The sequence below is a fragment of the Electrophorus electricus genome, chromosome 6, assembly GCF_013358815.1.
Source record: "Electrophorus electricus isolate fEleEle1 chromosome 6, fEleEle1.pri, whole genome shotgun sequence".
NCBI classification, from domain to species: Eukaryota; Metazoa; Chordata; class Actinopteri; order Gymnotiformes; family Gymnotidae; genus Electrophorus; species Electrophorus electricus.
Window position 1 is genome coordinate 19,880,234 of NC_049540.1, and position 11,903 is coordinate 19,892,136.

General features: G+C 46.7%; 1 protein-coding gene across 4 annotated transcripts; it reads left to right on the forward strand.

Annotated features, from left to right (window-relative positions):
• Positions 1-331: 331 nt before the first annotated feature.
• Positions 332-11,903, forward strand: mapk9 (mitogen-activated protein kinase 9). Of its 4 annotated transcripts, none has more exons than XM_035527577.1 (12): positions 332-594; positions 4,020-4,171; positions 4,441-4,570; positions 4,685-4,743; positions 5,078-5,216; positions 5,422-5,587; positions 5,705-5,776; positions 7,802-7,984; positions 8,292-8,416; positions 8,559-8,622; positions 8,721-8,792; positions 8,902-11,903. In XM_035527577.1, exons 2-12 carry the CDS (start codon positions 4,056-4,058, stop codon positions 9,039-9,041), a joined length of 1,266 nt encoding a protein of 421 aa, XP_035383470.1. In that variant the 5' UTR covers positions 332-594; positions 4,020-4,055; the 3' UTR covers positions 9,042-11,903. The 4 variants fall into 4 exon arrangements, with proteins under 4 accessions (XP_035383470.1, XP_035383471.1, XP_035383473.1 ...); XM_035527578.1 differs by lacking the exon at positions 332-594 and adding an exon at positions 725-929; XM_035527580.1 differs by lacking the exon at positions 332-594 and adding an exon at positions 1,005-1,025.

Genomic DNA, 11,903 nt, shown 5'->3' on the forward strand with positions numbered 1-11,903 from the left:
CTGTAAACATACTGTACACTGCTCATTTATGTGCCAAAACGGGTGAACAAAGGTGATGGAGCTGCATAATATACATCAGTAAGAGTCCTGGTCTAAACCAAACAGTTAACGAGTTAGACGCTAACTGCACTCACTGCAGACATATTCTGAGGAGCCAGTAGGTCGTGTATTAATCAAAGTTTCATAGAATACCCGAAAGTAGTTTTCAATAATGTGCAATTTCAACAATTCTAAGCTGATTGGCGCTGAACATTTTCCTTGCTTGGCGTTGTCTGGTTTTCTCAACTTTTGCAACAAAAGTTACAACGGACCTGACGGCTACGCCATTACGTCATTGTCGCTCGCTCACGGCGCCGTCGAAAATGAGCTCCACCGTCCCAGCAACCGCCGCCCCTCCAGTCATGCCACTGATAGACGTGCAGCGTTTCGGAATTCATACTGAAATCCCTTTGAAAAGAACCAGTCTTGTTTAACACATCGATTAGAAGACGGTATTTAATGTGAACTTAGTAACCCAGCGATCCGTCTGCAGTTCAGAAGATCCGTTAGCTTGCGTGTATGGGAGTGCACTGGCGACAGCGAGGAGACGAGGAGGTAAGCCAGCCAGCCAGCGAGCTAGCTTAGCTTAGTTTATCTTAGCGAGCTAACGCCAGCGTAATTGGACTCGCACGTCTTCATATCGTTTTACCGATGCATAACTTGACAATAAACGCGGCCGAACCGTACTTTCTCAGTTTGCCGGGAGTTTGTCATCGGTTTAGGAAGCATGATTTCTTAGCCCTGTCAAGAGTTTTGGCCTTGAGCAACCACCACCACGGACCGGCGAAAGGCTACTAGCATGACTCATGATGTGTAGAGGCGATGTTTAACTGGGCTTCACCTACAGAGAAAACGGCTACCTGCTACAGACAGCAGACAAGGATTAAAAAGTAACTGGCCTGCCTTTCGGTAGAAGTATGGTGGTGTCGGCTACGGCTAGCCTTGTTTTCTAGAGGTTCACCTAGCTTGCTAAGGCATGCGTTCAGGTAAATTGGCGGCGGCGGTGGTGACCTGGAGATTAATTTGACTTGTCTGAATCAGCTCGCTGCTTAAGACCGGGGCGGTTCTGGGGATATACTGAATCTGTTCAGTTATGTGAACGGAATGTAAATCCTTTTTAATTTATGCTTAACTAGTTAGCGTTCTGCTGAGCATCGGTCACACGCCTCGTCGTAGCTGCTTTGGCCCCTGAGAAGTCTGTTTAAGATGAGCTGAAATCGATTAGACATTTAGTGCAACGCTAGGACAAAATGAATAGATTTATCCGTCTACACGTCAGAGTGGCCTTTGAGTGTCTTCCCTTTTAACTGTTAAAAAGACACATTATTACCAATCTCGGACTGCTGATTACCTGCCCTTGTTCTAAACCTATCCGATTCTAAGTGCTTTAAGGGCAGTTAATTTTCTTACGTCGTTCGCTGTGACGGCATTGCGGACATTACAAATCTGTCATGTTAAATTTTAGAAGTGCAGTCCAAGCGTACATCATGCCCTATCGGTGTGGAGTGTGTCGCCACTCGTGGATGGGTTTTTGTGCCACGAATCGCATTTCATGACTGGGTCATGTCTTGAAATGGTGACACAGTCAAAATCCAAGCAGCGAGACCGGGTTCAGACCGCACCTGCCCGCTGCCTGAAGGTCTGTTCAGGCGGGCCTTTCTAGGTCAACGGACTGGGTTATTGACACAGACTACGGCTCCTCCCGTGTGCCTGCAGTATTTAAATTGACTTGTGCATCACTGTAGTTATTGATGTTATGGCTAACGTCTGTAACTTTGGCACTTTTATCTTTTCGGATGAAAGCTGCAGTTTTTGTGCTGTAAAAGTAAAGCCAACAAAGAACTCCCCTAAATGTGTGTGTGCGTGCGCTTGTCCTCACATTCGGCTGTCGGAACCGTTCAAGGCTGTCTTGTTTCATTCGGAGTTCTGGCCACTTCCGTGCCCTCGCATTTCAAGCCACAGCTGTCCTGGTTGAATTTATCCTGCTTCCCTTATGAGGCTGTACCTCAGCTGGAGCAGACAGGGCTGCAGTGAAACATAGATGTAGGCCTGCAGCGCCGGGCACTTGGGCAGAGGACAATCTTGTAGAAGGCCTGGCCTCTCTCACCGTGATTTAGCGCGCTGGAGATCCAGGCAAAGGGCGGCGAGCACAAGCAGAGAGCAAGCGTGGCAGTGTCCGGGGCCTGTGCTGTGGGGAGAACCCGCCCACGGAGGAAGTAAGCGTTGAGTTTAGCAGTCTCTTACCAAAGCTCTTTTCGGACTCCTGCTTCAGAAAAATGAGTGCCAAGAGGCTCACACACTCGACACGGCTGCTGTGCGTGTGTGGGTACACACAGAAATCGAGTTGTCTGTGCATTTGTTTATATCTGTTGTGATTTATTTTGTCTGTAAATTTGGTCACCGTATATGGCAGTGTTGAGTTACATTTGAAATGCATGACAGAGATTTAGTCATGCAGACACATGGCAAGCATGTCTTGGAAAAGTGATTGTTTGGTAGAAGGCAAACCTAATGCTTATCTTGTTTATTGTATATTCTGATCCCGATTGCTATAAACGCAAAACATTTCATTATCAGTTCTATGTAGTAGCAATATTAACATTTAGCCTTAAACGACTTGACACAGAACGATGGTGCTAATGCTAATATCTGGAAAGAATAAGACCCTATACTCATCTGTATGCTATTTCCTTTTTTTCTGGGTCCTTAGCACAATTACTCAGATGCAACTTGATATCTCACCAAATATTCATCCTTCATAGGTTTGTTATTGATCCTCAGCCTGGTTCAGTTTCTTTATTTCTTACTGTAAAAGTGATGCCATTGCAGTGTGCCCGTAGGCAGAAGTAGCTCCATTAGGATATTGGATTATAGAGCGCTCCTTAACCCGATTATGTTCATCCATATCTACGCTGGATCAGATGGCCTTAAGGAGAGAGTGGAGTTGAACCTTACCGAAGCCCCGGTTTACGGCGTTGACGCCGTGGCTAAATGCTAATGCTTTTCAGTTTTTCTCGATCGCTTTCCCCTTATCGCTTTACATTTTCGTGTGGAGGTTCCTACATAGCTCGCCTCATGCCGCACCGCTCTCTGACGCGGGCGATTAAGAGTGGGCGCTGTGACGCGCTAGAGGATGGTGTCTGAACTAGTTCGGAGAACAAAACGAAACAGGAGAAGCGATACTGAATTAGTGAAAGAGGGGGGCTCACGTCTCTGAGGAATTAACTCCTGATGCTCTAGTTCTGACCATTACAGAAGACGACAAAATCAAAGGGTATAAAAAAAACAACAACAGTTAAAACGAGGTTTTGCCCTGTTGGGTTGATGTCACCTGCGTCTATTGTTTATTTTGTGAGAGATGAGAAGCGCGATAGGCAAGAGATGAAGGAAAGAAGAAGCTTTAAACCCATGACAGTCTGGGAGACGATGACGGGGGGAGTAGGAGAAAAGAGAGCTTCAGAAACACAAAGTCGCACAGAGCTGACATATTTGATGCTGTCCATAGTGGGGACACTTTTTTTTTTTTTTTTTTTTTATGTTGAAGAGTAGAGTATTGCCGAGAGCAAGGCTGTCTGACAAGAGGCGTCTGAAAAGAGCAGTTAGAAATGAGATGAGAAGGGAGGAAAAGGGTGAAATCTCTCCCCCAACAATAATCGTTACAAAATCAGAATCTTTTGTTTTGTTTTGCAATCCCATAAGGGATGGCTGTTTAACCATTCGGGTTTGTTTTGCTCTTAAAATTTATATCTATTATGTGAACATTTGCCTTCCGTTACTTTTTATGCTTTCAGTGAACCCTTTTGTCTCATCCTCCTTGTATGAGTCATTACCAGTGTCATCTCCTACACACAGCACAGCCAGTAAACCTGGGGGAGATGATTAGTGTAGCTTAATATCTCAGCCAGTCTCACGCTCTCGCTCTCTCCCCCCCCCCTTTTTTTTTTTTTTTTTTTTTTTTTCTCCTCCCTTCTTCACCTCAGGTCTGATTTGTTCAGGGGTACTCAGTGGGAGGAGCCATGAATGAAGGGGAGGGGCATTTCTACAGCGTGCAGGTGGGTGACTCCACCTTCACAGTCCTGCAGCGGTACCAGCAGCTCCGTGCCATCGGTTCCGGGGCCCAGGGCATCGTCTGGTGAGTGGGTGCAGTGCGCCGTCATCACATCGCCTCCTCCAGCTTAGCCTGCTCAATCTGGCAGCCAGTCACCATCACTCATCTCATTTGGCACTCGGCAAGATGCAGTTTCGTTCGTCGCAAAAGTAGAGGACATTTTGTGCCAGTACGGAATTAGCACAGCCATCATTTATATTATTTGGCAACCCAGCCAAAACGGTGATGCCGTTGTCAGCGATAAGAGCGATTAGAATATTAACACCATCCTCTTCTACCCCCTTGGACTGAAGCTCTGCTCTGGACACCGTCCTGGGAATCCCAGTAGCGGTAAAAAAGCTCAGCAGGCCATTTCAGAACCAGACTCACGCCAAGCGAGCCTACAGAGAGCTTGTGCTGCTAAAATGCGTCAATCACAAGAATGTACGTCCCTCGCCGCTCCCACACCCGCCTCCTCCTTTTACTAATCCGGCTAATGACCTAATTAACTGACTCCGACGTCCATGCCTCGTGTCGGTCTCTTGCTTCTCTCTGCAGATCATTCACTTACTGAATGTCTTCACACCTCAGAAGTCCCTGGAGGAGTTCCAGGATTTGTAAGCCTCATATATATATATATATATATATGTACTGCTTACTCTGCCTTTTTTTTTTTAAGATTTGTTTTGAGCTATTATAATTCATGGCCTTTGCTGAGGCTATAATAGACTTTCTAGGTTTCAGATAGATGATGTTGTGCAGAGCATGCCTTTGGTTTAAGATTGAACGTCCCTAGTCTTATCGTGGGCTGGACTTTCAGGAGTGAGGTCTTAGACACAGTTTATGCCTAAACAACAAAAAATATATACATTTTAATAGTCAGTCTGCAAAAATGTCTTGTACTAAAACACATGACTCCGTGTGAGACTTTATTTCATCTGGTAATCCCAGGTACCTGGTGATGGAGCTGATGGATGCTAGCCTGTGCCAGGTGATCCACATGGACCTGGACCATGAGAGGATGTCCTACCTGCTCTACCAGATCCTGTGTGGCATCAGACACTTGCACTCTGCTGGCATCATCCACAGGGTAAAGTCGCCTCCGCTCTGGCGCTGCGATAGTTTACCCCAAGCAAGACCCAGCTGCAGTGTTACGCGGGCGTGCCCCGTCCGTTCACGGCCTGTTTGTGAGGACATGCGTTATAAATCGGATCACTCGCAGCGTGATGGGCAGAGGTTAACGGGACGTGGCACAGAGACCAGCCTGTATGATTCCGTGCCTTTGTGGCCCCCAGGACCTGAAGCCGAGTAACATAGTGGTGAAGTCCGACTGCACTTTAAAGATCCTGGACTTTGGCCTGGCCAGGACCGCCTGCACCAACTTCATGATGACTCCATACGTGGTGACCAGATACTACAGAGCGCCTGAGGTCATCTTGGGCATGAAGTACAAGGAGAACGGTAGCAGCGATTTATCTGCCTTAACCTCTCCGTCCAGTTTCTGTAATGGCTGTAATCGCCTTCGAAGAGTGTGTGTGTGTGTGTGATTTCTGTGTGCTTGTTTTTCCCTGTGTCCAGTGGATATCTGGTCGGTGGGCTGCATCATGGGGGAGATGGTGAAAGGCAGTGTTATATTCCAAGGCACAGATCGTATCCTTTCAACTCTGATCAGCTCCTCGAGATGCGTGTAGCGCACCCCTCCCTCACTTTTCATTAGGCGCTTGGTGGTGTTTTGAGTTTGTGTTTGAGCAGTTGGTGGACAGGCAGTGCACATGGTCTCACACTCAGTGTCTGTCTCTTGACTTTCTTATTGAAGGCCAAAGGTGTTGGCATACGCTTCTTTTCCCACGGACATTTGTACGAGCAATGGTTAGCAGCATCCTTCGATTAGCTGCCGAGATGCTGTGTAACGCATTGGTGCACACACAGATGGCAGCAGAGTGCGTCTGCGAGCCTTCGCCTCCCTCAGGACGTATGCGTCTGCTCTCTGTGCCTGTCTAGACTCATTTTCTTCTCTCTAGCACAGCTGAATATTTTATGCCTCAGTAACTGCAAACAGTGTTTCCTTAAGATTTGGCACTGAACTTTTTAGCCAGTCACACCTGACCAGCTGATTTAGCAGCTGGAACCGGGTAAGCACCTTCTAGAAGGAAAGAAAAACCTGGGAATGAGCCACACTGGCCCTTTGCTGATAAGATTCCCCACTGACTTGGAGCATAATGACACTGCTCAGAATATCAGTTGGCTTATTCAATTACCATCTAGGAACCTAATAAGAAGGTGAAGTTAAAAGATAGAATATAAAATTACCTAATGGCCAGCTGTATATACACTCAAGTATGCGGACACTCAACCATCATACTTATGAGCTTTTTGAACATCCCATTCCAAGACATAAGCATTATGGGCATTATGATTAGGAGCTATAACGGATTCTGCTCTTCTGGGAAGGCTTTCCACAAGTTTCTGTGGTGTGTCTGTGTATTTGTGAGTATATGTGAGCTTCGGGCGCTGCCGTTGGACAAGAAGGGCTGCAGTCAGATCACCCCGAAGGTGTTTGACAGGGTTAGGGTCACAGCTCCGTGGGCACTCTGTAGAACTTCGTACTTGTTGCTCCTGGGCTTTTTTAACTGCACAGCAATCGCACGTGACTAACAGACGTAGCAGGGGCAGGGAATCAGTTTCACGGAGGTGGCATTCTAGGAAAATGCCACGGCTATGTGCTTTTAGAAACCTCTTAGCAATGGGTACATCCAAAACTTTTCAGTTTAATAATTAAGAATCGGGCAAACATAGTTTTGGCCATGTAGTGCACATACTGGACTTTCTTTTGAGCAGAATTTATAGTCTGTGCATGTTTCTCTTTGATTTAAAATAAAATAAATCTTTACACTTGAAGTAAACGTTGCTTTCACAGCATTGTTCTTCTACAAAATGTCAGTTCTTCCTACATTTGTTAAAGTCTGCAAAACACGAAATGAAAGCACATATGTTGACAAGGTCTGGATCTTTGTCATTCTCTTCAGTATAGGCCCAGTCGTTTTCAACATGAGCCCTTAAGTCAATATAGTGCAGGACGTTGTCGCTAACAAAGACCGTAACCATTGCCATTTCCTTTCCTTTGTGGTGGTTGTTTAGATCGGCTGCAGGGCCTGGGCTTTCTCGGCCCTCTCGCAGTAAAATCTGTTTTGGGGTTTTGGGGGTGTTTTGGTTTGTTTTCCCTCCTAGGCCTTTTTGTTACGTCTCCATGTCCCAGTCAACTTAACCTGCCCTCTAAAGAGCAGACAGCAGGCTGTGTTTGCAGAGCTGCTTCTCACTTTTCCTCATTTCCCAATCAACAGCAAACAGCCAGCGCGTCTTTAGACTGGAAATTAGCACGCTCACAACCAGACGTTCCTTCGGCAGCGCGAATAACCACCATTATCGAGCACAGTCAGGTTTGGAAAGGCAAACTTGCGGAAAACCCAGATGTACATGTGGGTGGTCATTCCCAGTGATGGGGGAAATCCATGCTACACTTATCCCCCAAAGTCCCAAGGCGTTAATCCAGTGATGCGTGCTCTTGATCTACTCTTAAGAACAAAAAGGGGATTATGCTAATCGCACAGGCCGCTCTTCCCAGCCTTTCTCCCTCTGCCCCATGTGCGTTAACCCTCTTAACTGAGCTGCCGCCAGACATTGACCAGTGGAATAAGGTGATCGAGGTGCTGGGCACGCCCTCGCTGGAGTTCATGAACCGCCTCATGGACACGGTGAGGAACTACGTGATGAACAAGCCCCAATTCCCAGGAGTCAGCTTCAGTGAGCTCTTCCCTGACTGGGCTTTCCCTTCCGAGACAGAGCATGACAAGCTCAAGAGTGAGACCGGCATTTTCCTCTTTTTAATCCTCTCTGTCTGCCTGTCTGTGTGTGCCTGTGTGCCTCTCTGTAGCTCTTTCTGTTTGTCTCTCATTCTGTCTCTTTCCCACATTCTCTCCCCTCATGTTGTTCAGTCATGTATTTTTGCTTTGCCCGTCACTCTCCTTCCTTCTTGGCTTCGTCTTTTTTCCCCATTTGTGTCGCAACGTTTACACCACATTCATTTCCCAAATGTTTCTGCTTTTTAAAATATTTGTCAGTGTCAACTTTGGAGAGAAAACACAGACCCCTTATGTGCCTCCCACAGCAAGCCAAGCTCGAGACCTGCTGTCAAAGATGCTGGTGATTGATCCGGAGTGTCGCATCTCGGTGCAGGAGGCCCTCAGCCACCCCTACATCCACGTGTGGTACGACCCAGCTGAGGCCGATGCGGTCAGTAGATGCCCCCCCGCATGTAGTCCAGTCTACTTCACAGTGTTAAGTAGAGGGTATTTTTTATTATACCAGACACTGTCTGTTGAGGTCCGAATTTATAATGGTTCAATGTTTTTTATTAATATTGTTTTATTTGCAGCCTCCACCTCAGATTTCCGACAAGCAGTTAGAGGAGAGAGAACACACCATAGAGCAGTGGAAAGGTATGAGTCCCCTGTATGAGATCCTGACTGGAAAAAAGATAAAGAAGGTCACTGATAAAGAAATATCCTCTAATGTGTGTGCCGCCCCTCCTCTACAGAGCTAATCTATAAAGAGGTGATGGACTGGGAGGAGAGGAACAAGAACGGCGTTCTAAAGGAGGAGTGTTTAGGTGAGTCGCTGAGCTACATGCAAAATTCCCTCTGCGTTTAGGTGGCCGTATCGGACTGGGAGAGAGTGTGTGGGTGTGACTCCGTGCCTGTGTTTGTGTCCCGCTCTAGACGGCGTGGCGACCAGTAGCGCGACAGCCTCTCAGTCATCCTCCATTAACGACATCTCCTCCATGTCCACCGAGCAGACCCTGGCCTCCGACACGGACAGCTCCTGCATCGACGCGGTGGCTGGGGGGCTGGAGGAGTGATGGTGAGCCCCCCCCCCGGCCACCCGCCCCTGCCCCACAGCACTGTCTCTCCACCTCTCCTTCTCTCGCCCCCGTGCCCTCCCCCGTGTTTCCGGATGCCGGCGCGGCGTCAGACAGGCTGGGAAGCCGTACGCCTCCTCCTCGTGCCCGGGTTCCCTCACCTTCCTTCTGCTTCAGAAAGCCCGCTCGCTGTTTGTCTGTCTGCTTCCTTTGCTCGGCGGTCCCACCTCGGTTTTCCCCCCCCTTCGGACAGTCTTAAGTAGCAAAGGGCTTCTGTTGAGGGTATAGGATAGATGACGGTGACGCGCACTCCAGGGTCGTGGTGTTGACAGGCGTTTGTTCCAGTCATCTGTAGGCATGTCTAGGACCCCTTTTGGGGAGGAGAGCCTGCTGGTGAAACTAAGCGTTGATGTGCAGAGCTGGCGCGAGCACATGTAGACGTCGTAGCAGGTTTTTCGTGGTGACTAAATGTGTTAAATGTAGCCCCATTTTAGATTTGACCCTCATTGACCTTTGCTTTGTTTTAAAGTGCTTCCTCCGTCACTGAATCAATAGGAGGACATCATAGTTTTATTAGTAGCATTAAAAAGTATTTTAGCTAGAATTCTCTCTCTCGGTCAGTCGGTGCCATGTCGCTAATATTACCTTTCATGTTCTCACCCAAAAATGAAGCACAGTCCCATACTTCTATAACGGAATAATTGACAGCTTCAAGTTGCCCCTTCTGATGATGTGAAAGCTCCCAGAGCTGATTTATGTATTGCTGCATGTAAACTCCTCTTCAACACTTAAGACACTATATGACTTAAGTCTCCAGACCCCTGCATATGCCTGAGTACACAGATACATAAACGGTAGTGCCTGCCTTTGTATATAGACACAGTACACCTTGTTTTCAAACAGAGAGCTTGATAATGCATCTCACTCATATAGGGTGTAACCATGTATATACATATATAGATTTTATGTAAATGTTTTGTCTTTGTGGATAGAAACCTGATTTTACAGCTTCTCTAAATATGATTTAGCAAAAGTACTGTATAGCATAAACTCTTTATTTTTGAAACAATGGAAATTGGATTTATTGCATACGTTTTAAAAAAAAAAAAAAAAGTTTGTGCACCGAAGACTTAAGTGATATGCTGTGTAAGATGTAAAGTGCACATTAATGGTGAACTGTGGAAGCAGTGTGTAGATCTTCTGTTCCATGTCATTCCAAAAAGGACTTCAGCAAAACTGCAGCATCTGTTAAACTTTCCTGAAGATTGTACTTAACGCATGAGCTGAAAACTGACCGTCGCCTTTTTCCGTGTCCTAAAACTTGAAACGCCTGTGAGAATGTTGTACGAATCAAATTTGTCTTTTCAGCAGGAGACTAGCCTGTTAATGCCCTTTCAGTAAATATATATATATTCCTCTCATTTTTATTTATTTTTATAATGCTCAAAACTCGTCCGGTGTGTACGCGGCATTCATTGCTTCTTCAGTAGTTTTGATGTGGTGGCCGTGGATTTTAAGTCTGATAACATGTTTGCACAGTTGCGTGTGGTACACATCTAGCAAGTTTCTCCCGTCATCCCCCGCTCACTGCATTGCCGCCCGGGGAACGGACCAACACCGGAGTCTCGAGAAAACCGCAAGCGTCACGAGCGTGTTGTATCTGCGCGCCAGCGAACGGCCCGGAACACGATTGCATGAGAGCGTGCAGGACGCGTTTAACACGAGGGCGAACCCGAAGAGCCGCTTTACCTCCCGATTAGATAAACGTCCAAACGATGGTCTGAATCCGGGCTCTGGCAGGCTGCCGGGGGGAGGGGGGGGGGGCTTTAACTGACTGACAGGCGCCGGGATTGCAAGCGCTGCACCGCGACTGCTCTTCGAGTCGTAAGCCCCGCGACGCGGCCGTTAAGAGTCACCTTCGCGCGGGCGGGCGCGCGCACGCTTGGAGAGACGCATTGAAGCCATGTTTGCCAGGCTGTTTGCTTCTGCAACGCAGCCTCCTCGTTCTTATACATTTCTCAAAATAATTGCTGTAAAAAAGAGGCACCCGTGCCTCCTAGCATCGATATCTACGTACGTGTGCGTGACCTCACCAGGTGCTTATTATCAGAATAGTAGCACGTTATTACTGAATGGAAGTAATGCAGTAGTGCATTGTATGTATGTATACGTGTGTTTTGTTTAAATTTCATGTTAGCTTGCCTGTTATAAATGACATTTGAATTCTGCGAACATCCATTTTAGTACTGAACAAAAGTGGAATTACATTTGTGGTATTACATCCCTGTAAGGGTGCAGAACAAGCTGGCTGCAAGCTTTTTTTTCAAGGGCTTTCTCTCTCGCCGTTACTGTTGCCCTTGAGGAAGGGGTTACAAGTCCACCTGACCATGTCACTGACAATCTGTATTGCTAGTGATGGAACCTGTAATAATTTTTGTAGATTTGTTTTCCCATTTGTTGACCACACCTCCCCTTTTTTTCACAATTCTATACATGTAATATCAGATCAAGTTTTACTAGCGACAGTCACATACTTTTCCCTTCTTTTTTAAACCTTAATCATGGATCACATCACTGAAAAACCTGTCTAAGTTAAACCCTCTGGACAAAGTAGATATTTGAACTGCTATGTGTAAGTAATGTCTGTATTGCTTTTGTGTGGTTTGTATTGTCATGTATGGATGCGCTTCTGGTAGGCTATTGAGAGCGAAGACTCTTGGTCAGCTCTTGCCTGAAACATATGCAAAGTCTCAAACAGGATTCTATATCTACTGCAGTGGAGAGTCAGATTCGTTTTTCTGTATGGGAGGAAAAAAACAAACTGTTCCTGTAACAACTGGCCAAATAAAACCTTAAAATGAA

Coding starts and splice junctions, on each gene's coding strand:
- mapk9 (XM_035527577.1), top strand. CDS start 4,056: ATGAATGAAGGGGAGGGGCATTTCTACAGCGTGCAGGTGGGTGACTCC. Junction 5,588..5,704: donor CATGAAGTACAAGGAGAACG/GTAGCAGCGATT, acceptor CCCTGTGTCCAG/TGGATATCTGGTCGGTGGGC. Junction 5,777..7,801: donor TATATTCCAAGGCACAGATC/GTATCCTTTCAA, acceptor AGCTGCCGCCAG/ACATTGACCAGTGGAATAAG.